Here is a 27,542-nt window from a genome sequence, read left to right as displayed (position 1 = left end):
CTCCAGGCCCAGCTCTGCCAGTGATTATCAGACAGATCTCGAACACATGGTTTTTCTCCGGGCCTGTGTGTGTGTGTGTGTGTGTGTGTTGTGAAACTGTGGTGTTTGTGTCCTGAATCTGCGGTGTCGGTGCCCTGCAGAGGTCACATGTGTATGTGGCATACGTGGGGTGAGCACGTGCTATCAATGTGTGTCCGCGCCTTCTGAGTTGCAAAGTTCGAACAATACCGTAAATGACAAGAAATGCTATGAACCTTAGCGTATCCGCAACGACAAATCCGTCTAAAATTACAAAATCTGAAAGGGACGTTCTTTTACAGATAGCGGCCATAAGTCCCGCTGACATCTGCTATGAGGAAACTTTATCCACGTTAAGATACGCCGAAAGGTACGTTTGTGGATACGTAGTATCCCTAGGGGTTCTAAGTCAGATTCTTCTGGTACTCCTCTACGCAATGGGCTGGCAGTTGGGGGGAGAGGTCAGGAGAAGGCAGAACGGAATGATTTGTGAGAGAGAGAGGTGGGAGGAGATAAACAAAAGGAGACAGAACTGGGGACTCAGACCCTAATGTCACCCCTATTCTGCATGGGAGAGGCCCCGCGGGTTCCCATCGATGGGGGAAGCCTGGGGGCCAATCCCATGCTTGGAATCCTTCTTCCTGTATTTTCCTGCCACATAGCTGCCCATTCACGTGTTTCTCCCTTGTCACATGGCACACGGGTGGCGTGCGGGGGCAGGCAGGGGACGTTTATGCCAATAGGTGAAGACAAGCACGTGTGAGGCACTTCCCTGGGCTGTCGCCCAGCCTCCAGCTCCACGCTTTTCTTGGCTTTGGTCTCCTTTGCCCAGGCCCCGTGCACACGGGTTCTACTCTTGGGGTGGCCTGACGGTCTAGGCTCCTCTTTCCGGGGGCGGGGAGGGCTCTCCCTGCCAGCTTCCTTCCGTCCAGGGGGCCAGGGAGGCGAGCCTGCATACTCAGCCCCGGCACGAGGCTGCCGCCCGGACACATTCTAGGCATCTGGATCCTGCTTCTGCTGACTCTTTTTAAAAATTTTTTTAACTGTTTATTTATTATTTTTGAGAAAGAGAGCACAAGCGGGGGAGAGGCAGAGAGAGAGAGAGAGGGAGACACAGAATCCGAAGCAGGCTCCGGGCTCCGAGCTGTCAGCACAGAGCCCGACGTGGGGCTCGAACTCACGAACCGCGAGACCATGACCCGAGCCAAAGTCGGATACTTAACTGACTGAGCCACCCAGGTGCCTCTCTCCTGACCCTTTTAAAAAAGATAAGGGTGCAGGCAGAAGGGACCTCTAAGCAGGGTAAAAGCCACATGCTGCCACCACCCTTTCCCTTTCGCGTGGCAGAGTCCGGAATCCACCCTGAGGCCCACCCGCCGGGTTCGGACAGGAACCTGGAATCCTCGGGCCTGGTCCCAGGAAGCTGGAGCTGGCGTGTGAAATGAAACTGCCACCTACCGTGACACGTCCCTGGTCAGGTCTACGGGCTTGCGTGTGGGTCAGAATCTGGCCCCACCAGCCGTGTGACCTTGGGCGACACGCCGTACCTCCCTAGCCCTCAGCTCTGTCCCATGTCGAGGGAGGTGATTTCTCATCAGAGTTGGGGAGGGGAAGAACACAACAGATCCTGCACGAGCCCGTTCCCGGCAAGGTTCTGACACGTGCTGAATGCTCAGAGATGATGGCTGTCACTGCACCACCGAGCAGTGGTCTTCCCTTTGGCCCTGTCCCTGGCAGGGAGCCCTGGCATTTTAGGGACACGTGGCAGCGGCCTCTGCAACGGTGCAGCCTCCGTATCGTTTTACACCGTTAGATGTTTCTTTCAGCGTCTGCAGCACGAGCTCGGATCTTTCCGTCAGTTCGGTCTCTCTGCTTATCAGACGCAAATCTGTCACGAGCAGATTTCCCATTGAGAGACTACGGCTGCAGAGGAAGGAGAAAACAGTAGCCCAGAGTCCCGGGCTCTGAGCCTGGAGCTGCCACGGGCTGTGTGACCCCGGGGCAAGCCCTGAAAACCCCATTTCCTCAACGAAAGGAGTAAGGCAGCCGCAGTTAGCAAATACAAAACACAGGCTCCCGGTTAAACCTGAATAGCAGGCGAAGAGCAAGTAAATAATGTGTCGGCAGAAGTATGCCCCATGCAGTGCTCGGGGGCATCTCGCGTTTTCTCTGGGACACTAGAAGGCAGGGAAACAGGTGACCCCTAGGTTCCCTTTCCAGCCCGGAACACCCGCTGACAGCCTCCAGGGTGGGGTTACGCCTGTCAGCAACGACGCATAGATGTTTCCACTAGCCGAGTCGGCCGATGGGCGAGTGGGTTCAGGGCCCGGGTCGCGTCGGGGCCAGGCTGTGGGTCCGGCAGGGCTGGTCATGTTTATTTCAACCGTGGACGTCACTAAAGTCCCTTTCGGCCTTCACCGTTCACTGGCGCCCAGCCTGCTGGCATCTGGAGTCGCCTGGGCCGAAAGGTCCCACTTGGCCGGTTTCTGGCCTGTGCTCCCCAAAGGGGTCCGGGACTGAGTGCGTGTTCATCTTTGCACATGGAAGGGCTAAAAAGATCCGGAACAGAGCCGTGGTCAACACCTCGACGCTGATGAGAGAGTCAAAGGCAGAGAACGACAGAGCGCTGCTCGCACGCGGGAATTCCGGAATGGCAGGTAAACTGAGTCAGGAGCAATGCCGGTCCAGGCCAGCAGCAGGAAGGCTGGGAGTGGGATGGAGGGAGGGACCGGCTGCAGGCTCAGCCTGGGGCTCGGCGGGGAGGTGGGGAACCCCTGCTTGGAATCGCCTGCTTGGAATGAGCCTGGCACAGGCCAGGGGTACCCTCTGGGGACATTTAGGCCCCAGCCTCGGGAAAAAATACTTCATTTTGAGACAAATGCAGATTCACTTGCAGTTAAGTGGCCCTGCCCTTTTTCAATAATCATTTTAGTCTCATTTTTATCGCCATTTTTACTTTGAAGCCGTCGTTTCTGCCGAGGCCACTCCGTCCTTCCCAGGTTTGCACAGTGGTCATTTTGACGTTCGCTGGGCTGATGGCCTCACACAGTTGCATGATGTTTGAATCTCCAGAGGCCTCAGAGGCAGCACATCAAAGTCACCTGGTGAGCGTCACCAGGCCCACTGACTGTGACTTCTGACTCCACGGTGCCCCAGAACCACTGCTTTGAAGGAAGGCCTAGGATTTCAGTTTGGCAGCATGGAGGGAGGTGCCTACAACTTTGCACCCGTTAATAACTTAAAACGGGATGAACAAGAAAAGGGCAAATTGTAAAACTGTCAAAGTAAAATTGGAGGAAGTGGTTTAAAGTGAAAAGAACAATGCCAGGAGGTCCAAACCTCTGGCGCTTAGGGCTGGTTCAGGGAGCGTGAGCTCCAGTCACCAAGCGGCCCGGCCCCTGTGCCCCCCGCCAGCTGGGCTCCCTCGTTCCAGAGGGGCTCTCGGGTACTGGCAGCACGTTCCGCCCCAAACCAGGCTGCCCGGCGGGGGGACAGAGGCTCTGTGGGCACCCCTGCAGGCTCCCGCATCCCAACTCGCTGGGACTTCACAACAAAGCCCTTCCCATGTTAGAGGCAGCGCCTGCGGCCCGTCCAGGTATGGTGGCCTCGCTTAGCCCCAAAGTTCATGTCGTCGCGAGCTGGACAGATGTGAGCATCGAATGCCCGCCGTGCATAATAAGCGCAGACACAAAATATGTTCACGAGCCTGTGATGCTGTGAGTCCCCTGGCCTTGTAGGAATGGCTGGTAACCGGAGTATAAAACAGAACACTCTCACGTGCCCGCACAACCAAACAGAAAGTATGGAGCGTCGTGCCTCCTCCCCTAAAAGGCCTTCTTGCTCTATGTTCCGATGCATTAAAATGACAGCGTTTCTACCCTCTGTAGAAACAACTGGGTGACTTCTTCACCTGTGAGCACAGCTCAGTTTCCCGCTCTGCCCAGCATCCCCGGCTTCGGCTGAGAACAGAGTCAACCTGACTCTTCTATCATAGTTATTCTATAGTCTTCTTTAGAATTCTATGGTTATTCTGTAGTCTTCTATTATAGTTATTCTATAGTCTTCTATAGAATTCTATAGTTATTCTGTAGTCTTCTATTATAGTTATTCTGCTCCTCACCCTCGACACAGCAGACCCGCTGCTTAAGCCCCCTCCCTCCTTCCAGAGCAGCTGGCCTGCCCACTGGCAGAAGCCGGGCCCTGGGCGCGCCAGCTGGAGCAGGCTCGGGAAGAGTGGCAACAGCACCACGTGGCCATGGCCAAGGTGAGCTTCCTTCCGTCCACCTGCTGAGGTCCACACCTGGCAGGGAGCCTCACACTCTTCCCACGTGTGCACGGCCGCCTGGGCTGGCGTCCAGTGGATCATCGGGGTGGCTCCCCCCCCCCCCCCCGAGAGTGTGTAACACCTGAGACGTGGCATGTGATTAAGTGACAAATGACTTCTGCCGATGCCGCTGGCGGCGCTAGGGGAGAGGAGGGCAGGGCGTGAGGGGGAAGGAAGCCGAGAGGCCTTGATGAGTCAAGGCTGCTGATAATTACAGTTTGGGGAGAATTCGAGGACTGTGCACCGTCTTCCGGGGACCGCACGGTGTGACCCTGAACCGTAGTATCTGCCGGAGCATACGTGGGCTGTGATGAGAGTTTTGTACTCAGGTCGGGGAGATGCCCTCTGGGCCCCCCATCCACAGCGCCCTCCCGCCATGACCTGACTCCCCAAAGCCACAGCTCTGCACAGACCCCAAGTCATGGGCCAGCCTTGGAGCACTTCCGGAGTGGAGGCAGAGGCCCAGACTGGCTCCCAAAAGGCTCGGGAAGCCTGAGATGGAAGTGAGCCTCAGGCGGGGGGAGCGCAGTGGGGCCGGGGGCCTGTGACACCAGGAGGCCAGGACGAGTTAGGGTCCAAGGACTCTAGAAGTAAGGACAGGAGCAACGGAAAAGACTCTTATCCCCCTTACTCGTTATCAGAATTTCAAAACTGAAAAGCTTTCTTGTGCTTGAACAATTTACTCCAGTTCTGATCGGCAGTCAATCCTCTATAAGTTCAAGACCACTAATACCAGGTTGAGGGATGAGACCCGCTCGGGTAACCTGGAGAGGGTATACGGCACGTGCCACATTTGATCACCAACATCGGGTCACCAGTGAGCTAGCCCGCAGGACCTGAGCTAGTAAACTAGTCTGGGGGAGCCTGCGATGTAGGGTAGCGGGTTTAGTGGGAAGGGGGACCCAGGTGAGGCACCCGATGGGGCACCAGGACAGCTGGGATTCGGGGGGACCTGAAGAAAAGAGTGGGGTAGAAGTCAGGGTAGAAGGGGGGACAGAGACGGAAACTGGCTGCGCTTTGCAACAGTCCCGTCCAGATGAGCTCAGACCCCTTGGCTGACCTGCCGCGGGTGGGGTCTCACCCCTGCTGTGAGCAGGGCCTCCCGTCCCAGTCCCACTGGGCTTTCCTGAACGATCTGACAGGATGCACAGACAAGTGGCTTTGGTAGGACATGGATAGGAAAGGAATGCTACTGCCTTGAGCGTGCTGGCCCTGTGTGGTGACAGGACTCCCGTCTCTCCCCCAGGAGCAGCGGATAATGAAGACCCTCCCTCACCTTCTCAACGTCAACGAGGACCCGCAGCTCACGGGGGTCCTCAAGTATTTCATTCAGGCTGGTACTCACTCCTCCCGACCCACGCTGGACCTGCTCAGGCTTCTTGCTTTGTGTTTCTTTCTCTTTTGAATCTTTCTTTTTGCGGTAAATATGTGGAACATAAAATTCACCATCCTAGCGTTTTTTTTTTAAATTTTTAAAAAATGTTTATTTGTCCCTGAGAGAGACAGACAGAGCATGAGCAGGGGAGGGGCAGAAAGCAAGGGAGACACAGAACCCGAAGCAGGCTCCAGGCTCCGAGCTGTCAGCCCAGAGCCCGACGTGGGGCTCGAACTCACGGACCATGAGATCGTGACCTGAGCCGAAGACAGATGCTCAGCCGGCTGAGCCACCCAGGCGCCCCACCATGCTAGCTGTTTTTAAGTAGACGGTTCAGGGCCATCAGCACATTCACACCGTGGTGCCACCATCACCCCCACCCAATCCCAGAACCTTTCCTTCTTCCCAAACCGACATCCGTCCCCATTCAACACCAGCTCCCCCAGCCCCGGGCACCCTCCATTCTACTTCTGTCCTACCTCCTGTCTCTACAGATGTAACTACTCTAGGCACCCTGCATCATTGGAGTCACACAGTATTTGTCCTTCTGTGACTGGCATATCTCACTCAGCATGGTATCCTCAAGGCCCATCTATGCTGTCAGCAGGTGTCAGAATATCCTTCTTATTTCAAGTTTATTTTATTTGAGAGAGAGTGAGCGAGCACAAGTGGAGCAGAGAGAGGAGAGAGAGAAAATCCCAAGCAGGTTCCGCCCTCTAAGCACAGAGCCTGACGTGAGACTTGAGCTCATCAACTATGAGATCATGACCTGAGCCGAAACCAAGAGCTGGATGCTTAACCGACGGAGCCACCCAGGCGCCCCAGAATTCCCTTCCTTTTTAAGGCTGAATAATATTCCATTATATACGTATACCACATTTTGTTTATCTATTCGGTCGTTGGAAAACAGCATCTGTATTGTAGTAACACGAGGCTTTCCGCAGCCCGGCCCTGGGCACACCCGGACAGGAGAGGGCTTGCACTGGATGGAGGTAGGGCCCGGGTGTGGGGTGGCCCCCAGGGGGAGCCGGCGTGGTGCTCTTGGTGTTGTCTGGGTCCATCACTGCACAGAACAGAGCTGCACAGACCAGGACCTTCCCTGTGGCTGGGCTGCAGCACATCCTAAGCCCCAGACTCGACAGTTTCTTCCTCCAGAACCCCCACGAGTAAGGTGGAACTTGTAAAAAGTTAGGCAGCCCACAAAAAAAGGGCAGAAAGTAAAACAATCATCCGTAAGGCCGGGTGGTGTCCAGGTACTTACGACTGAAAATCCTAGCAGCAAAATCCCTTCACACGATCCTCTTGGAGAGGCAACGGCCCTTCCCAAGCATCAGACACGTTCGCTTGTTAAGGTCAAATCCTGACAAAGTTTGAAAAGAAATTATCCTAATTCTTTTCAAGGCTCATGTGACGCCGGTCGGGCCGCTTCAAACGCCATCCACCTTCAAGGTTTGGGGTAAGTTGACGTGAACCGTCTTCGTCCAGGAATTGTGACCACTCCTTCCACGGGAGGTTCTCAACGTTTGTCTGGGCCTCGCCGGGTGGGGCCACAAACCCTGCAGGACAAATTCCCAGGCCGTTCTCAGGGACCCGCTCGGGGCTTCTGGAAGGGAGGGCTTTCCTGCTCCCACTGAAATCCTTCCCACCGCACTCACTTTGCTTCCTGGGCTCTGACGTCGGGAGGAAGGGAAGGCCCGTTGCTAGACCCCCGTATAGTGACTCGGCACAAGGAGACACAAGTGGACGAGGCCAGCAAATGAAGACAGTGAAGAGAGAGCCCACCACAAGGGGCCCACGTCCTTCGTGGTCTTAACCAGCAAAAGCAATAGCATCCTCAGATCTCTGCCCTCGGAGACCTCACCAACTGGACGAAGGGAAAGCCCAGGCTTGGGTGACCCCTTCTGCAAGAGGAGGCCCTGTGGAACCCTATGGCGGTTCTCACAAACTCACAGCTGTCTCCTACCTCCGTGGCCTCTCTGCTCTTCTCCCCAGTTCCAGGGTGTCCTGACCGCCCACAGATTTCCAGCCCGTAGGCTCAATCAGCTTGCCAACCGACCAGTCCCCCTGACGTACCTCAGCCCTTCTGCACCAAAGCACAGGGACAGGAGGGGAGGGGGCCTGCCCTGACTGGGGGGCCAGCTGACATGGCTTCCCCCTGCACCGCCAGCCTCTGGGCCCCTTCTCCTGACTCTTCCTGGGAATTCCCCTCATCTCCCTTTCCAGACACTTCCAGTGGGGACCTGTAGACGGCCGAACTCCAGATGAGCTGAGGGTATAGCCTTTCCCATGGCATCCCTGGGCCCCACGCACACAAGGGATATGGACGGACAAGTGTCTCAACGCCCAGGGCCTTCCACAGCAGCCAAGGAGTCTAGGAACATTCTAGAACAGTTAGGAAGCTGGTCACTCAGGGCAGCCGGATGATGTCTAGGGGGCCACCAATCTGACACTTCTGACATCTGTCCCCCAGTCTTTAGCATATAAAGTCTGCCGTTGTATCATGGAGACCCAGAAACCGCTCTGACCTTCTCTGTGGCATGTACGTTATTATCTGTCAGCACTGGTCACCTGTCCCAGCATCCCTCTGAAACATCTTTCTTTCCATTTCCCCACCACTCAGTCTTGCGGCCCGTGAGTCTTGGAGGACCCCAGCGATGACCCTGCCTATGCGGGCTCCTTGTAGCTGTCGGCCCTCAGCGGGTGCTGGTTCTCTGGCTACGAGAATCGCTTTGTGGTCCTTCTCCGGCTCCTATCTACCCCGACCCCCTTAAGCCGCTTCCGGCCACCCTGCAGCACCCGTAGGTCTTACTTACGCGTGCGAGTGGGGAGCAACCACCAAAACCGTGTGCCCTACAGTCACGATTGTTTTGGCTACCTAGACGACCTCTTGTCTTTTTAGAATTTCAGATAAACACGCGTCCTTCACAAATTCGGATGGGAAGGTGACGGTCACGCCACACAGCAAATGCAAAGTTGTCGTTAACGGGGTGCCCATTGTGACCAAGACAAAGCTGCAGCATTTGGTAAGCTCTCCTGCCTGGAAGCAGAATTTCCGCAGTCCCACCAGAGAGCTAGGAGGAGGGGTTCCCGTGAGGTGCCCCAGGCCTCCACGCTGTGGCAAGCACCGGGCAGGGTGGGGGCGCCAGCCACCCCATGTCCCCCTGCTACGGCCGACATGGGTCACAGCTTGGGGTCGGGAGATCTGATATTAACCCACTGTGTGTTCCTGGGCAAAAGTCACTTCACTCCTCGGGAATTCATCTATACCTTGCTTTTAAGTTTATTTATTTATCTTGAGAGAGTGAGAAAGAGGGCAAGCAAGCAGGGGAGAGGCAGAGAGAGAAGCAGAGGGAGAATCCCAAGTAGCCTCTGGGCTGTCAGCACAGAGCCCGACATGGGGCTCAAACCCACAAACCGAGAGACCACGACCTGAGCCGAGATCAAGAGTTGGACCCTTAACCGACTGAGCCCCCCCAGGTCCCCCATCGGGACTTAATAAAACAGAGATGAGTGAACTAGAAGTCCACCCAGACCCTTTCCAGCTCTGACATTTCATGATATCTTAGACTTCTTAAAAGATCTGCCATTGGGAGGGACCACGCGGCACCTCGCAAACACTAGGCTCCCTGTCTCCTCCGCACACCCCAGCCTGGCTCCCCATGACCACAGGGGCTCCCGCCAGCCTCCCTGCTGCCCAAGCCCCTCTTCAACCCATTCTCCACACTGTAACCACAGAGAGCCTTCTAGACAAGCTATTTGGATTAGGCCACGCCCTCCTGGAAATCCTCAGTGGCCACCCTTTCAGGGCCCCTGTGTGAGCTGCCTCATCTCACCGCCACCTCCCGCCTCACTGCTCTGCACGAAGGTCACACGGACCTTCTCCTGATTGTTCAAAACACCCCTGGCTCTGTTTGGCCGCAGCCTTCTCTGCCTTGCCGAAACTGACCACCTTTGAAGTCGTAAACAGCGCACCTTGAGAGAGGACCGCTCTGATCCCCAGTGCAAGTGAGGCGCCCATATTGTACCTTCTGCAGAAGCACCCCCATTTCATTCAAGCATCTCTCTCAAGCTATTGTACCGTCTGTCTATAAAGTCCTAGAGGGGAGGGCCCGGGTCTGTTTGGTGCCCACTGGGGTCCGCAATGTCTGATGGAGAGTCGGAGCTCCGTGTGGGATAAAGGAAGAAATAAATGAAAGCATGCACACAAAAGCAAAACGTCAATCTCTTCCTCTGCATTCAGGGGTCTCTTCCCTCTCTGGGGACCTCGTGCAGGGTTTGTGATTTACCACAGCTGGACTGCCCATGGGGACTTGGTCCCCCCTGGAGCAGGCTGGTGCCACACCCCTGCTCTCTGAGGGCAGCGTGCTCCCGCTGAACCTCCCGTCTCCTCCCTAGGACCGCATTATCCTGGGATCCAACAGCGCCTACCTCTACATTGGGTTTCCATCAGAGCGAGGCAGTGAAGACCTGACCAGGTTCGACTATGACTTCTTCCAGCTGGAGAGAGCAGCTGCGGAGGGAGTGAGTGTGGACAAGCTGGGTGAGCAGCTCAGGGCCCTGCCTTCCAGCATTTTCCACATGCTGATCTAAAAGCAACTGCTTTCACTGTGTGCTCTCCTACTTTCCCTAAGAAAATAACATCTTGTTCAAAGGGAAATGTTTAGAAAGTTAAATTAGGATTTCCATATTGTAGAGTGAGCACATGTGAAAGATTTATTAAACTATTTTGTTAATAAATGGAGAAGAAGGCGATAGATACAGTTGACCCTTGGACAACATGGGTTTGAACTGTGTGGGTCCACTTATACATGGTGGTGGTCTTTTTGTTTTTTTATAAGCACAGCACAGTCCTATAAATGTATTTTTTTCTTTCTTATGACTTTAACATTTTCTTTTCTCCAGCTTACTTTATTGTAAGTATATAATACATAGAACATACAAAATATATGTTAATCATCTGCTTACTGGTAAGTCTTTGGACCAACAGAAGGCTATCAGTAGTTATGTTTTGGGGGACTCAAAAGTTGAATGGATTTTTGACCGTATGGGGCGTCAGGGCCCTAACCCCTGCATTTCCCAAGGTTCAACAGTAAAGCACAAGAGGGAAGAACACTGAAATAAGACTGAGTTAGACAAAGCTGGTTGATGGTTTTGGGGGCAATAATCTTCTGCTGGACAAAAGTCATTTTAAATTGCAAATCTTCTACAAATCATCTCACAGCTCAGAGTCCAGGCTCCAATCAATAGCTGAATGAGTGCACACGGGTACATCCTCCTAGGGAACCAGAATCCCTACATGGGACTCTGCTAGGACCTTTAATTTTTTTAACGTTTGTTGATTTTTGAGAAAGAGACAGAACAGGAGCTGGGGAGGGGCAGAGAGAGAGGGAGACACAGAATCCGAAGCAGGCTCCAGGCTCTGAGCTGTCAGCACAGAGCCCGACGGGGGCGCGAACCCACGAACCGTGAGATCATGACCTGAGCCGAAGTCAGATGCTCAACCAACCGAGCCACCCAGGAGCCCCATGTAGACATTTGGTGAACCATCAAATAACTGAGTACATAAGCATATAATAAACCCCTTCGTGGCTGACAAGTCTCCCAGAACCAGTGACCGACCTTCACCGGGACCCTGCTGGTTTCCAGGGGCTGCAAGCCACAGCGATGGGAAAGCGGACCCCGGCATGCTGGCGGTGTTCCAGGACTACGTCAGACTGATGCCCCTGGTGGCAGAAGCCAATCAAATGGGCGAAGAGCTGAAGAAGGTAAGGGCTGGAAGACAGAGTAACACTGGGTCTGGAAGGACCTCAGGGAACAGGGTCCACGGCCCCTCACCCCCACCGCCCCAGCCGGCTTTGCCGTACCGGTGAGGGCACAGGGCCTGGAGAGGTGAGGGGCTCCACCCAGGACCCCGCAGCGAGCCAATGACAGAACCAGGCCAACCCCCAGGCCTCAGCAGTCCCAGCCGCCAGTGCCATGCCTACCATGGCCCCCACGGCCCTCCAGGCTCCCAGACCGATGCTTGCTTGCCAGGCCACCCCTCCCAGGTTGCCCTCCAGAAAGAGCTTCCCTGGGTCCAGGACCCTGAAGCCTTCTAGCCACAGAGAAGACCTGAGCAGGGGGTGGCCCCCCAGTGACACAGGATCTGATCCCCAGGACACGTTCAAGACACTTCTGCGTGTTGGGAACGTGCAAGGAGGAGAAGGAAATGGCGAGGGCGGTGTGGGCTGTGCGCTCAGCGAGAAGGGTCCCCTTTACAGGGACTCAGAATGGAACTGAAGGTGAAGAATTTAGCGGCTTCAGACTCCAGGGGCCACGAGCTACAGAAGGAGGTCATGGTGAAGGTGACCAACCAAAGGACCCACGAGGTGAGGATGCCTCTGGGGACGGGGTTTCTGAGGGTTCTCACGGGGACAGAGACTGTCCTGTGGAGACCCTGTGAAGGGCACTGCGTGTTCCCAGTGTGAGCTGGGCTCTGGGGACAGACTCTGGGATGGAACCCCCCCGCCTCCCCCACGTTTCTCTCCTGGTCCTCTCTCCCACATGGCACCAACCCTGGGATCGCTCCCAACCACCACTCTCCATTTATTTATATTTTTTTAATGTTTATTTGAAAGAGAGAGAGAGAGACAGGTTGAGCATGTGCAAGCCGGGGAGGAGCAGAGAGAGGAGGCCGCAGAGGATCCCAAGCAGGCTCCGCACTGTCCGTGCAGAGCTCGACGCAGGGCTCGAACTCACGAACCGTGAGATCAGGCCCTGAGCCGGGGTTGGACGCTCAACCGACTGAGCCACCCAGGCGCCCCTCCCTTTCTGCCTGGTCTCTTCCTCTGACCGGCGCCGAGGTGGCCTCCTGTGTGTCCCCTGGCGTGGGGTGAAAGGGCAGAGGGGTCTCAGTTCCTTCGTGTTGCTACGGCAACACCACATCTTGGAGGCTGGGAGCAGAGGTCGTGGCACAGGCACATTTGGTATCCGGTGAAGGACACCTTCTCACCGGGTCCTCACGTGGCGCTAGGGGCCGGGGAGCACTGAGGCCTCTTTCATGAGGGCAATGAGTGCATTCGTGAGGTGTCCACCCTCACGGCCCCGCCTCCTCGTCCCAGCACACTGAGGGTCAGGCTTCAACGTACGGTTTGGGGGGACACATCTCGTGACTCAGGAGGGTCTCCTGGGAGACCCCCACCCTGGGAAGTCCACCTTGACTTCTGCGCGTGTCCCACGAGGCCTTTGGAGCTGAATCCTCAATGCGTGTGCGACCGTGATTTTGTCTTTTGCGTTTTCTGGAAGGAGCCATCAGGACAAAGGAGCTCTGGTGACCCAGTACTTTGCCTCTGGGGCCAGGCGCTCCGCCAGGGTTCGGTTTGGCCATTTCCTACTGTCTTGTCAGACCTCGTTTTAAGGAGATTTCATGTTCCTCTGTGTTTCGTTGCTCATTATAGTTTAAGGTGAATTGAAAAGGATCTCGTTCAGCCTTTCCTATGATTAGCAGAAGCCGGGTTCTCTTTTCAGGGGCTGTGCGCTAATTGCTTTTATGGTGATGTCGCTCGCTTTCTTCTCTCCTCGGGCAGAGACTAAGCTTACTGATCTGTCATCTCCAAGGCTGTCCGTTTTTACCTTCCGAGTGGATCAGTGGCCTCTCCCCGGATGAAGTTACGCCTTCCCCGGGGGCCTCGGAGATGCTGGCAGTCCCTCGGCCCTTCCTGGAAGGTTTCGTGTGTGAGGCTGGGAAGGGCGAACAGCAGCCTCGGTACTTTTGTGGCGGTCCGCCTCGCAGATGTTCACCCTAGACCGCTGGACCGTGCGCGCACAGGGCGGAGACGGGACCCCCCCAGGCCACTTCATGTGACCGACGAGAGACACGTCGGGGGCGATTCGGGAGCAAGCCGGGGCTTGTGAGGACAGGGAGGGTCTCAGCCCTGACTTCTCAGCGGTGTCTGTGCAACAGGCTTCCGGCCTGGGAGTCTCCGTGCTCGGCTGAGGCCCCGCGGGGGACGGGAGGGTCAGCAGAGACCCCTGCCGGTCCCGCAGAGCCCCGCTGAGCTGTCACAGGGCCCAGGGCCCGCTGTCCGCCAGGAAGGATGCAGTGGACTGAGGACGCCGATTCCCACCGTCTTGGTGCCCTAGCCTCAGGGCTTGAAAAACCCACCTGCTGGAGCTCGTGCTGTGCTCTGCCAGGGTCAGGTTCACACGCAGTCTTTACCCCGCCTCTCGGGGGAGAGGACGGGTTTCACTTGAGGCAAAGAAGGAAAGAACAAAGTCTTTGTAGTGTCTGGAGGGGGATCTTTTTCTTTGAAGGCACGTAACACTCAGAGGGACAGCGACACATCGGTTGGCTCCTTGTGCCCCCATCACCTCACCGTATGTCCTCTCAGCAGCCCTGTCCCTCACTCAGGGACAGACAGCGGCAGGTTCTCGGGGGGGGGCGTGAGTGCACACATTGTCACCTTACGGCCCCGCCCGGGCCTCTCTGTGCCACAAGCGAGGTGCTGGCACAGCTTTCCTTTCTGGGGGCCTGAGGGTCTGAGAAGCTGTTTCCTTGCTTCTTGAAGCTTCCAGAAGCCCCCACTTTCCTGGGCTCCATTGTGCTCCATTTCCAAAGTCAGCCACTTGGCGTCTCCCTGACTCCCCTTCCATCGCCGTCTGACCATCTCTTCTGCCTCCCCTTTCCACAGTTAAGGTCCATGTGAGGGCGCCTGGGTGGCTCAGTCGGTTGAGCCTCCAACTTCAGCTCAGGTCATGATCTCATGGTTTGTGAGTACGAGCCCTGCGTCGGGCTCTGTGCTGACAGCTCAGAGCCTGGAGCCCACCTCAGATTCTGTGTCTCCTTCTCTCTCTGCCCCTCCCCCACTTGTGCTCTGACTCTCTCTACCTCTCAAAACTAAATATAAAAAAATATTTAAAAAAAAAGGTCCATGTGGTTACACTGGACCCACCTAGACAGTGTGAGCAAATCTCCCCATTTTAAGGTCAGCTGATAAGCAAACTTCATTCCACCTACAACCATAATTCCCTTTTCCACATAAGGTAACATGTTGGCAGCTTCCAGAGACTGGGACACAGACATCTTCGAGGGCCACTCTTCTGTGTTCCTTGAGTCCCAAACCGTCATCTCTCCTGGGACAGTGTACTGTTTGATCCCTTCGTTATCTCCTCTAAGTTATTAGGGCCCAGCAACTCAGGAAATGCTGGAGCCATGGGTCAGGAACGAACGTGGACTCCTGGGGGACCTCACCGCAAAGCTAGGCTTGACGAGAGTGTTAGGGGGTCCTGGGTGCCCCAAAGCCGGCCCATCTGGGGAAGCATGCTGGGAAAAGTCATGGGAACGAACTGTGAGCAGGTGAAATCCAATCCCGGTGACCTATCTTTGTGTTCGTAGGTGTGGATCTGGTCAAAAGCCAAGTTTATCAACAGGAAATTTCTCATGGAGGAACTTTACCAGCGCTTTCTGGATGGAGAAGACAGCCACGTGGCTCAGGAAGATGACCCCTTCTGGGACCCTGTCGAGGTTGTCCACTTGGGCTCAGCCCACATCTGGCTCCAGTCGCTGGCCTACTCCATGAAGCTGGAGGAGCAGGTGGAGTTCATGAACTGCGAGGGGGAGGAAGAGGCCGTGGTGCACGTCTGCGTGACTCCCTGCTCCCCGGCGGGACGGTGGGTGTCCCCTCTCTACCCGCCCCCCCCAGCCCGGCCCTGGCAGAAAACTCCCAGCATGCCTGCGCTCTCCTGGATGAGCTGGTCAGCACGGTGTCCCCGAATAGCTCATTCAGTCACGATTTGGCCCCAGCAAATCTGATTTTTGCCACGGCGGCCAAATCGGCAGGCCCGGAATATCTCAGGTCCTCGCTGATGTGGCCCGAGGGCTGGAAGAAAGCAGAGTTTCCAGCTCGTCCCTTCTCCATCCGTGGTACAGGCTCCCATGGGTTTTCTGTCCCTTCCCTCAGGGCAGGGACTGAGGTGTCTTCGTTCCCTGACGTGGCCTCCTTCTGAGTTGTTCGCCGACCTTCTGTGGGGACGGGCACTGCTATAACTCTGCTACACTGCCCTTCACCGTCCTCTCAGGGACCCCCTCTCTTCCCTCTCTCTAGGCCATGGACAGTCCACAGCGTTTTCACAAAAGCCCAGGTCTCTCAGCAATTCTAAGCAAAGAGGCGGGCAGGCGGGGGTCTGGTCTGGGTGCGAGGTGCTCTTAGGCACCCGGGATGGCCTCCCTGTCTTTCTGAAGAGGGAACCAGCTCAGGGCCGCGGGGTCCTGGCACCCAGAGACCAAGCTGACCATCAACTCACTGTCTTTACTGGGAGTCTCAGCAACTTTCTGGTCACTTGGCCACCTCGGGCTTCTTGGCTGCCAGACGGTTTCTCTCTCGTTGCAAATTCCTAAGGCACATTCTAGCTTATAGGCTCGATGCGAGGTTGATGTGACAGACGCCCCCTGTTGGAAAGCTGTCCAAACTGGTTTGAGAACCTGTAAGGCTGGAGTTGACTCTGGACTGTGCAGAGCTCACCAAGGAAAGGGTCGCCTTGAGAGGCCGCATCCTCTACCCCACTGGGAACCCGCCCGGGGCTCCAGGGCTGGGTCGCATATTACACGAGGCGGTTACGTTGCGGTCTCTTCCTCCAGGAGGCTGGGAGCTCCTTGAATGCCTGTTGCGTGAACACGCTCCGCGGCTGGCAACGCTCCTTGTCTTTTCTTCAGAGAAGCTGGCCATATCTTGAGGAGTCTCAGGAGTGCCCTTTGACGACACGACCCTCACCTGCTCGGGCCCCGGCTGATCTGTGATCTGCCCTGTCCTCCTCTGTTCGCAGAGCGTGCGGTGAGGAGGATGTGGTTATCGACCCTTCGGAGCTGCTGGGCAAGAGGATGGACTTCCAGGTTGGCCTCGTGCGGTGCCTTGGGGTCAAGTGGCTGAAGGAGGACGCAGAGCGAGGCATTCAGATGGGGTACCGGCTGCGCACACACCCCCCACCTCGTGGGCCTTGGCGGGCGGGAGTCTCTCTTGGCGCTTGAAAAACGAGTTCATCACGAAATTTTCATACGTTTCTCTGCTTGTTCAACCCCAAAATGCCTATTTCGCATCGGTTAATAGAAGTCCCACATCCTTCTAGGTTGCTGGACTGAAAGCCACGTTTATTGATCCTCGGTGATTGAAGCAGTGGTCAGACATTCTAATTATCTGATAGAATATCAAGGGAAGCTGTACTCTCTACGTAGAATCATGGTTTTTTTGTTGTGTTTTTTGTTTTTTGTCTTTTTGAGTTGGAAATGAAAGGACTGTTATCACAATATGGAAGAAACACCAGATAGGCTTAGTCAGGCTAAGAGACGGTAAGAGATAAAGCAATAAAAAAAGGGAAACTTTGAAAGACAAAACCCAAAACACCACCTCACGTGGAATATTAACAATTTTAGGGGCACCTGGGTGGCTCAGTCGGTTAAGTGTCCGACTTGGGCTCAGGTCATGATCTCACAGTTCGTGGGTTCGAGCCCCGCATCGGGCTCTGTGCTGACAGCTCAGAGCCTGGAGCCTGCTTCGGATTCTGGGTCTCCCCCTTTCTCTGCCCCTCCTCTGCTCACACTCTGTCTCTCTCTCTCTGTCTCAAAAATAAACATTAAAAAATAAATAAATAAATAAAATTAACAATTTTAGATGATCAAAGTAGAACGTATTTCTCAAAATCCATTTCCTTTTTGCTAGACATTTAATACTGTCCATGTAGTGATGCTACTCGTGTTAAATAGTGGAAATGTTGGGGGGTGGCAAGCATGAGGATCAATTTCAGGTCGTCTCGTATCAAGTAACCAAGCCAAGCCATCATTCTTTGGCTCATCTGATCCATTTCTTTGTAAATGTGTCCCTTCTGGCTTGGAATTCTGTTTTATGTTCTTTTCTCAGGTACAGAATTTATGACCTTTCAAGTACTTTCTATACCAAGCCTGTATGGAAAATGGTGAATCCCCAAATAGAAGAAACTGTCCAATTTACAGCCTTAAATGCATCTCAGGAGTTTCTGAATTATTTACAAACAAACGCTCTCATTGTCGATTTATGGGGTCTTCAAGGTACCACGTTTGCTTCCTCTTTTGCATGATGCATTCTTCAATCAGATATCACGTCAATATATCTAGGGTTGCCAAGGATGTGGAGGAGGGAGGGGGTCAGGGTCCTAATAGCCCAGGGCAGTCTTCTCCTGGGTCCCTGGGCTCTAGTCCACAGGGGATTGAATGGCTTAAACCTCTTCATGTAGGGGCACCTGGGTGGCTCAGTTGGTTAAGTGTCTGACTCTTGATTTCGGCTCAGGTCACGATCTCACGGTTCGTGAGTTCGAGCCCTGCGTGGGGCTCTGCGCTGATAGTGTGGAGCCTGCTGGGGATTCTCTCTCTCCCTCTTTCTCTGCCCCTCCCTTGCTAGTATTCTGTCTCTAAATGAGTAAATAAACAAAGAAACATACATTTAAAAAAACTCTCTTCACACAACACTGGGCCTGGAGGTGTTTCTTTCCTTGATGGTGTCTCCCTCACATTACAGAAGGCTGCGCCCAGCTGGACTGCTCTCAGTCGGACCTCATGGTCACAAGTGAAGGCCACGTCATGGTGGACACCAAGAAAATGTCCACTCTGATGGATCCAGGCCAGGTGTGCCCATTTATGTGACATTCAAATGGGCATCGCACGTGACAGCTGCTTAGGGATCATCAGTGTTCCTTCCACTTAACAAATGTTTTCCTTATTTACTGCTGTGTTCCCCCAGGGGCTTCAACCCTGCTCACCACACCCTCACCCCCACCCCATCTAGGGGGGTAAAACTGCCAGTCCCAAAGGGTATGCAGATAACCCTGTGAAAGGCTAACCTGACATGTTTTTTGTAGACGCCATCAAATCAGATATCAGAACTCTACATGAAGCTGCTCAAGTTAGAGCAGGAGACAGAGCTGCTCAGAGACACCAACAGAGCCCTGAGAGAAGAAAACGTGTTTCTCAAACAATCACTTGAGAAGGTCGGTTCTACTCAACAAGGTGAGAGGCTACGTAAGTCTTGCTTAAGTTTCTCTCTAAACTCCTACGTTTGAGATGGATATTTATATATATATATATATTTTTTTTTTAATTTTTTATGTTTATTTTTGAGAGAGAGAGAAAGAGATCAGGGGAGGGTCAGAAAGAAAGGGAGACACAGAATCTTCAGCAGGCTCTAGGCTCCAAGCTGTCAGCACAGAGCCCAAAGCAGGGCTTGAACTCACAAACTGTGAGATCGTAACCTGAGCTAAGGTTGGATGCTTAACCAACTGAGCTCTGAGATGTGTATTTGTATTTCAAAGAAATTTACTTTTTAATGAGTTGATCTATATCTTGTTTCATAAAAAAAAAAAAAAAAAAAAAAACATCTGAGAATTTTTTCCCCTTCTGCCTGGATGTGTCTCAACCTGTGCTTGATAAATGCTGGTGTAGATTGCCACCAAAATAAATATGTACACAGAGACTTGGGAGAGCAGATGTTGAAATAAATGTTCTGTCTTCTCACCACCTCAGCACATAAGCCTTCCGACACCCTGAAGCTAACTTGGAAGGCAGCACACCCTCCAGCAGCCAGAGAGATGAACCAAATGTACACTCGGCCAGCCAGCTCCGACAGAGAATTTGCCAAAGCCCTTAAGCTGTTCTACCACAGCATGAACCAAGCAAGAGGGCAGCTTCTCCGACTGAGACAAGAGAAACCTCCTGTAAGTAACCAGAATCCTGGGAGCAACAGGGTTCTTCTTCCATTAGATTTAGGCATTGGAAAGCACTGCATTTCTTTTTAATTTTTTAATATTTACTTTTGAGAGAGACAGAGCATGAGTGGGGGAGGGGCAGAGAGAGAGGGAGACACAGAATCCGAAGCAGGCTCTGGGCTCCGAGCCATCAGCACAGAGCCCGATGCGGGGCTCGATCGCACGAACCGTGAGATCATGACCTGAGCTGAAGTCGGTCGCTCCACCGACTGAGCCCCCCAGGCCCCCTGGAAAGAACCACATTTCTTGAGCTGGGGGATGTGTGTGTTCAACAAGAGAGCAGGCGGAGGCCTGAACAGTGTGTCTGCTGCTCTCCTGGGCATCCGTCTCTGCTCTTGCTTTTTTATTCAAGTGCACTGCTGGCTGTTTTCAGGTAGTGATATTCATTGGCTTTATGACTTACACAGTATCCCAGAAACACAGATTTGGCTTACTGTTAATATAAACCAAATAAATACAATTCATCACACTAAAATGCTAGAGGAGGTGCCCCGGCTTCGGTTAAGCATCCAACTCTCGATTTGGGCTCAGGTCACACATGATCTTGCACACCGTTTGCGGGTTCAAGGCCTGCTTGGGATTCTCTCTCTGCCCCTCCCCTGCTCACATGCTCACTCTCTCTCTTAAATAAGCATTTTTTAAAAAAAGATACTATAGGAGAAAAAGCAAGGTTACTTCAACAGAATCAGAAAAAGCAGGTGACAAAATTCAGCATCTTGCCATGATAAAAACTCTTAGCATATTAGGAATAAAATGGACATCCCTCAATCTGAGGAAGGCAGACTTAAGCACAGAGCAAGCATGATCCCTAATGGTGTAGCACTGGGTGCTTTTTTCCTTTTACATCAGGAAGAAGTCAGGGATGCTAGCCAACTTGACTTCTGTGTGACACTGTACTTGAGCACGAAATACAGGAATAAAGTTGAAAAGGGGAAAAAGTAACAGCAACAATAGCATATGTTTACACAACACTTACTAAGTGCTTTACAGTTACTCAATTCTCACAGCCCGATGTCGTCGGTACCATCATTAGCCTTATTTTACAAATGACGGGTCTAAGGCACAAGACAGGTTAAGTAACTTGGGTGAGGACACAACCAGTTGACTAGCAGGACCAACCTCCAAACCCAGCAAGGGTCCCTCCACAGTCTATGTTCTCTCCTACTACCCCATGCTGCCTCTGTTATTATTCTCAGATGACCTGTGTATGCAAATTAAAACCCCAGAAGAATTTATAAATTACTAGAATTACAGAGTTGCTGGAAAGAAATACACACACACACACACACACACACACATACATTTGTTTTGTTTTGAGAGAGAGAGAGCGTGCACGGGAGGGGCAGAGAGAGAGGCAGAGAGAGAATCCCAAGCAGGCTCCGCACTGTGAGCGCAGAGCCCGATGTGGGGCTCGAACTCACAAACCGCGAGATCGTGACCTGAGCCAAAGCTGGACGCTTAACTGACTGAGCCACCCAGGCGCCCCAAGAAAATCAATATTTAAACATTAACTGCATTCGAGGGGTGCCCGGGTGGCTCACTTGGTTGAGTGTCTTACTCTTGATTTCGGCACAGGTCGTGCTCTCATGGTCCGTGGGCTCAAGCCTCGTGACAGGCCCCGGGCTGACAGTGCAGAGCCTGCTTGGGATTCTCTGTCTCACTCTCTGCCCCTCCCCTGCTCTCTCTGTCTCACAATAAATAAGCAAACGTTAAAAAAAAATTAACTGCATTTGAATATAACAGCATCCAACAGCACTGCCTTGTGTAAAAGATGCTATTGATCATTGCATCAAATCCATGAAGTACTAACATATAGCTAACATAAAACTGTGTTATAAAACCCGTAAAACTATGGCCTGGTATGGAGAAAATGTTAAACTTCGCTTGAGAGATGTTAACGAAGATCTAAATAAATGGTGAAACGTGCTAGGTGTCCACAGTTTGGAAGATTTGCAATTGCAACTCTTTCGAGTCCCCCTGAGAGTCACTGTAACCCAACCAAATGTAACGGGATCTGACGAGATGATGCTATACTTGAGATGGGATTGCGAAAGCAAAGAACAGCCAAGACCCAAACACAAGCGTAGGAAGCCTCGCCCTACCTGATGCCAAGGCTTAGTTTAACGCTATGGTAACAGACAGCAAAGTATCAGCCCCAGTGCGAATAAGGTAACCAAAGGACAAGGACAGAAGGCCCGGAAATAGATTCACCCAGGACCAGAGACACGCTATGTGACCAATGAGGGACTGCGGTGAAGGCAGCAAGGGTGGATTTTACAACAAATGGTGCTAGAATTAAGAATACATACCGGGGCGCCTGGGTGGCTCAGTCGGTTAAGCGTCAGACTCTTGATCTCAGCTCAGGTCACGATCTCACAGTTTTGTGAGTTCGAGCCCCGTGTTGGGCTCTGTGCTGACAGTGTGGAGCCTGCCTGCAATCCTTTCTCTCTTCCTCCCACTCTCTCTCTCAAAATAAATACATAAACTTTAAAAATTAAAAAAAAAATGCATACAAATGCATTCCAAAATGAAATTGGAATCTTATCTAAGACTATAGCCAGAAACCAATTTCAGGTGACAACTAAGGACCCAACCGCAAAAGGTAAAAAGCCTAGAGATGATCATGACCTTGCGGTGACAGGACAGGAAAAAACACCCGGCTGTCAAGGGAAACACCGATAGACGCACCTGTACTAAATGGTACACTTTGGCCCAGATACCAAAATAAAGGCAAAAGAGGCGAGGAAAGGTTATTTACACACAACACGTTTAACATGTAATGAACTAAGATCCAAAGCAAAGAACTACACAAACCAAAAAGAAAAACAGCCCAACAGAAAAAAAAAGAAAAAAAAAAGGCCAATAGACACATCAAAGGGTGCTTAACCTCTTGAGTAGTTCGGGAAACACTAATTGAAACCACAGTGAAACGGTATTATAAACCCACCATGCTGGCAAAACTTAAAGGTCTAAAAATACCCAGCTGTGATGACGGGATGAAGCAACAGAAACCCATGCATTGGAGGGAGGAGTTTAAATTGGTTCGACCACTTAGAAAAAAAATTTTTTTGCCACTTACCTAATGAAAGTGGGAAAATGCATCAACCCTAGAAGCCTGCGACTCAGCTCTTTGCAGAGTCAGCTGGTTCTGCAGAGGATTCGGCCCCAAGGCCCCCAAGCAGTGGTTCTCAGACGGTGGTCCCCTGCTAGCAGCTCCAGAATCATCTGGGGTCTTAGAGGTCCAAACCCCAGGGCCCCTGCCAGACCTGCTAAACCAGAGCCCTGGAGTGAGGCCCAGGAATCCGTGCTTTAACGAGCCCTCCAGGTGATTCTGCCTCGGAACTGAAGTCCGAGAACCACCTCACTAGGCTCTCAATGCACGGATTTGTCTCCCACGTACTAGGATGGTTCTAGTTATACACCATTCTTGAGAGAATTGAGGAAATAGTCACTCGGACCATTTCCTATTCTGTGGTTCAGATGAGGGACCGGCTGAAAAATTCTGCAGAAACCCACGCCTGTATGCCCCAGCTGCTCTTAATCCCTCCCTCCTCCATAACAACCCGGCACCGAAAACCCCAGCGGAAGAGAGGTCAGGGAAGCCCCGCCCCCCCCCCCCCCCCCCCGACCGGGGAACCCTAGCCACATGCCAGTCGATGAATCTCAGCACCACGCGTCAGCGCTGACTTCCAAGTCCACCAAAGATGCCATCCAGTAGGATTCCGTAAATGGACAGGAAACGGGCAAAATATACGGTTCAGGCTGCATTCCAGGTGGCACAAGAAAATGATGATCACGGAAGTCAGGCTAGTCGTGGTTGTTCCTGGGGGAGAGAGGGTGTGACCTGCGGAGGTCTGTGTTGCGTAGGTGTATTCCCTTCAACACATTAAGGGTTCTCGTGTGCACCTGTCTCTCACAATTGCAGAGAAAGAAAACCTGATGAGGGGAAAGACACTGTAAACAAGGCTAAAAAAAAAAAAAGCCACACCCCATTTGTATTGTTTTTCATCACAGAGTAGTATTCAGAAAATATAAACGACGACGTTTAAGAGAAAACCAGGATGGAAAACACACTGGAAGCAATGGCCTAAGTATCCGAGCTGCCATTTCACTAGTGATCCGGGAACCACCTGCAGGGACGCTCGGTGCCCTCTGCCCGCTCCCGGCTCGTGAGCGCGGTCACCCTCCGCTCCACTGTCGCATGCGGGCACTCGGGCCCACCCGCGCCCCTGCACCTGCCTCCCCGGGGCGGGGCCCGCAGCAGGCAGCCCACACTCCGCTACCGACGGGCGCACCCCCACCCCCGCGCGGTCCTTGGCAAACCCCAGAACTCCCCCGGTATTAAAGGCACGCGGGTCATTCCGAACTGAATGAGCCCTTCTCTCCAGCAGCAGCAACCGAAGGCCGGGCCGGCGGCCTTCTCCACGCTGGACAGGCCCCCAGGGGACTCACCACCTCTGCCGGCAACTTTCCGACGAGACTCGTCGGCAGAACTTCCGGGCACACCACTGAAGCTGCTATCCTCTCCCCCCGTTCCTTCATTTCCAGGAGGAAGATGAAATGCTTCGACCGTTCGTACAGCAACAGGCACAGAGGTTAAAGGACTTGGGAGACGTGCTGGAGTCCAGCTTGCGGAGGCTGAAAAACGATGTCGCCGTCATCGTGGAAAAGAAGAGGGCGAGTTTGCCGCACGCAGAATAGCGCGGACGCAGCCGCTGACAACCCCTGAGCTCTGGGCGAAGCTCCCCCGCGCAGCCTGATTAACTCAGCTACCAGAGCTGCGCTTGCGCTGTGGGCTCAACGCACTCCAGTCATTTCTTGTGCCGCTTCTGTCCTTCAGTTTGATTTACAGTCACGTAGAGATGAATCCACACGCAGGGCGAAGGTGGGCTGGGAGACAGGAGGTCTTGGGGGTGGGTGGTTAGCAGTCTGCGCGCTGGCCCTGGACTGTCTGGGGCTCAGTCCCCTCATCTGTCACTTCCCGACTGTAGCTGGAGGCAAACGCCCCCTGCCCCCCTCCAGCCTCTGTTCCCTGTTAGGCGGAAATGAGAGCAGCACTAACTGCAGATGGGTAACGGATGCAAAGCACCTGTAAAGCACTTAGCACAGCACCCTGGGCTGGGAAAAGCACTTAGAATAGCACCCGGGGCTGGGAAGCACTTAGCACAGCACCCTGGGTTGAGAAAAGCACTTAGCTCAGCACCCGGCGCTGGGAAGCACTTAGCACAGCACCCCACAAACCAAAGCAGCTGATAAGCATCTGCCATTGATATTTTGATGGTAAACAGTTTGAAAGTTCAAACAAAGCTGTTGTGATGAATTTCTTGCTGTCAGACCTGGAGACTTAACAGTTATTTCAAGCCTCTCCTTTGGTATTCTTGCTCTGAAAACAACCACTTATTTTGCCTTCATGAGTTTATCTGAAAATGGTTCAGTGCTGCATCATGGACCCACGCAATGCAGGTCCGCGGGGCCAAGGTTGAGACCTTCGGGAAGATCTCCCGACAGGTAGTCGATCTCAGGTGATCCTGGTTCCACAAAGAACTGCCGAGTGGGTCTCCACCGCCGAGGGCTGACGCACTGGGTGCTCCGGCGGGGGTGGGGAGGGCTGTAGAGAGACCTCCTGTGGCCAGAGAGCCCCTACTGGTACCAGCAGCACTAAGGATACTGAGACTCCGTGAGCATGTACGTGTGCCCGGCACCAAGCTACGTGCTCAACGCGTTAGCCCATTTCACTCATTACCATCCTATGAGTTTGGCACAGTTATCTCCCCCGTTTTGAGGTTTTAAATAAGCAAGGCCTGTGCAGGCCTCTGAGTGAGCAGAAGTCTGCAGGCGGCGTTCTGGACCACCATGCCCTGTGCACAACTGTCCCAGGTTGGGGCGGCGGGAGGGAGGCTGGGCTGATTTGTGTAAGAAACCAGGACGGAGGAAATAGACGTGACAGCCCCAATCCTTGCCCCCTAAAGTATGAAGTTAGGGCGATCAAACAGGATGAAACAAACTCTATGGCAGGCCAGCTATCAAGACCTCCAAGAGGAGCCTCCCAGAAGCAGGGAGTCTGGGCTGGTGATTTCTGCTTAATACTAGGAACCAGGGGCTAATCGAGGAGGCCTGGGCGGGGAACCAGGGGCTCTGGGGCAGGACCAGTGTACGCACAGCAACTAAAAAGTAACCTGAAACAGTGAAGCCCAAGTGTGGAGCTCTGCGTGCTGATGGCCGCAGGGACCGGGTCTGCAAAGCAGCAGGGAATCCTGGAAAGCCTGGCAGAGAGGCCGAGGGAAGCAGGAATGGCTAATACCTCGTGGACTGAGCCTCGGCGTTCTTTGCCAGTTTGCAGAAATAATTGCAGAAGTAACAGGCTTTCTGCAAAAGGGTGGCTGGAGGAGCCTCAAGGTTTAAAAGGATACTCTGGGGGTGCCTGGGGTGGGTGCTTAGTCAGTTAAGCATCTGACTTCGGCTCAGGTCATGATCTCACAGTTCGTGAGTTCGAGCCCCACCTTGGGCTCTGTGCTGACAGCTCGGAGCCTGGAGCCTGCTTCGAATTCTGTCTCCCTCTCTCTCTGCCCCTCCCCAACTTGCACTCTGTTTCTGTCTCTCAAAAACAAATAAACGTTAAAAAAATTTTTTTAAAGATAATCTGTATGAGACGCACTTGTATCTCAGGCTGGAGGAGGCCCACGCAGGTTGTGCGCACCGGCATCCACCTCAGAGCAGGACACGGCCCACACACCGCAAAGCTGGAGAGAACACCTAACAACGTGCAGCCTCACCCAGCGGGTCCCAGATGCACATCTAACCCGGATCAGTCGGCTCCAACCTGCAGACCCCCTGAATACAAACTGCTGGGGGCCGCTGCGGACCCCAGCGTCATTCTAGGATTCTGACACGTGGCCACTCTGTTGCTCCCGAACACCTTCCTGATTTGGGAGAAGATAAGAACTTAGTTCAAGGTCCCCCAAATTAGGGCAGAGCTGAGGGCAGAGGATGGGCAACACCCACACCGCCAGCATGAGTCTCCATGTTCACTTAGACGCCCTCTTCTGTACAGGTAGCACAGAAGGGCTGCTCAACACCATTAATTCTCCTCTCAATACCATGCTTCTCCCTGCAGAGCAGAAGCTTCATGAAGGCAGCGGCTGCCCTCTTCGTGGCACAGAGCCCCGGGTATGTGTTTATTTTACGCTTATTACAAAAGGAAAAGTCTCTGCCTTATTTTAGGGCTTCAGAAGACAACCTGGTTAAATACAAAAAATAAACAGGAGAAAAATCCTGGTTAGGCGGTGAAAGTGGGTGGAAACTTACCAGCTATACCCATGAAACCAATCACAGGTTCGGAAGCAGAGAAAGCAGCGGCACAGGCGAGACCACTTGGGGGGGGCGTGTTGCCACCACCTCAAATACTTAGGTCCAAGCACAAAACCACCGTTCCATCGACAACCCTTTATTATTCAACTTAGGTAACAGTCAAAAACTCAGTTAGTGTGGATGGGCGAGAAACTAGGCTAACATAGCAAAAAGTGCGTTTTCCTTTGGCAAAGGCCCAAACAATACGTAGAGACACTCATCAGAAGGGGAGATCCCACTCAAAATCAAGGTGAAGAAAATAGCAGTTACTGCCTTACAGGAACACCAGCCCGAGTGCCTCATGGGGAGTCTGTCAGCAACACAGATCAAGACACCCCCCCAACCCTCTAGTCCGCCAGCTGACTTATAAGCGTTGACGATGAACTCTTCGATGAAGAAGTCAAATATCGGTTCTGTTCCACGAGCAATAAAATCACAAAGTCAACAAAGATTTGAAATTTAGGGCAAGCTAGTACAATTTCCTGCTTTTAATGTGCACGTATTTTAGATCTGACAACTTTTTAACGTGTAGCGTTTCAAATTTCAAACAAAAAAGCCATGAATTCGTGCATGTCCTGCCTTCAGTCAATTCTTCCAACGTCTAGACTTCAGAGCTGCTGATGACGCTAAATTCCATGCCACGTTGGTTGAGTCTGTCAATCAACTTTGTTCTGAAGAAGGCGGCTCCCGGGGTGAAGACCCCGCCCCTGTAAG

General features: G+C 53.1%; 2 protein-coding genes across 2 annotated transcripts in view; one reads left to right on the top strand and one right to left on the bottom strand.

The window, feature by feature from the left end:
* The first annotated feature begins 15,012 nt into the window (after positions 1-15,012).
* On the top strand, positions 15,013-15,639 carry LOC128313070 (kinesin-like protein KIF28P). Its single transcript, XM_053209470.1, has one exon. The coding sequence runs from the start codon at positions 15,136-15,138 to the stop codon at positions 15,505-15,507; it is 372 nt and encodes a 123-aa protein (XP_053065445.1). The 5' UTR covers positions 15,013-15,135; the 3' UTR covers positions 15,508-15,639.
* Positions 15,640-26,909: 11,270 nt separating this feature from the next.
* Positions 26,910-27,542, bottom strand: part of SCCPDH (saccharopine dehydrogenase (putative)) — a 38,977-nt gene continuing 38,344 nt past the window's right edge. Inside the window, exon 12 of the mRNA XM_027046478.2 lies at positions 26,910-27,535. Within this exon, the coding sequence (XP_026902279.1) occupies positions 27,430-27,535 (106 nt within the window). The 3' untranslated portion in view covers positions 26,910-27,429. The remainder of the gene's footprint in view (positions 27,536-27,542) is intronic.

The sequence above is a fragment of the Acinonyx jubatus genome, chromosome E4 (assembly GCF_027475565.1).
Source record: "Acinonyx jubatus isolate Ajub_Pintada_27869175 chromosome E4, VMU_Ajub_asm_v1.0, whole genome shotgun sequence".
Lineage (NCBI taxonomy): Eukaryota > Metazoa > Chordata > Mammalia > Carnivora > Felidae > Acinonyx > Acinonyx jubatus.
The sequence above is the reverse complement of the archived record's forward strand: the minus strand, read 5'-3'. Positions and strand labels throughout refer to the sequence as shown.

Bases quoted from the DNA above. Each gene is read 5' to 3' on its own strand.
- LOC128313070 (XM_053209470.1), top strand. From the start codon at position 15,136: ATGGAGGAACTTTACCAGCGCTTTCTGGATGGAGAAGACAGCCACGTG.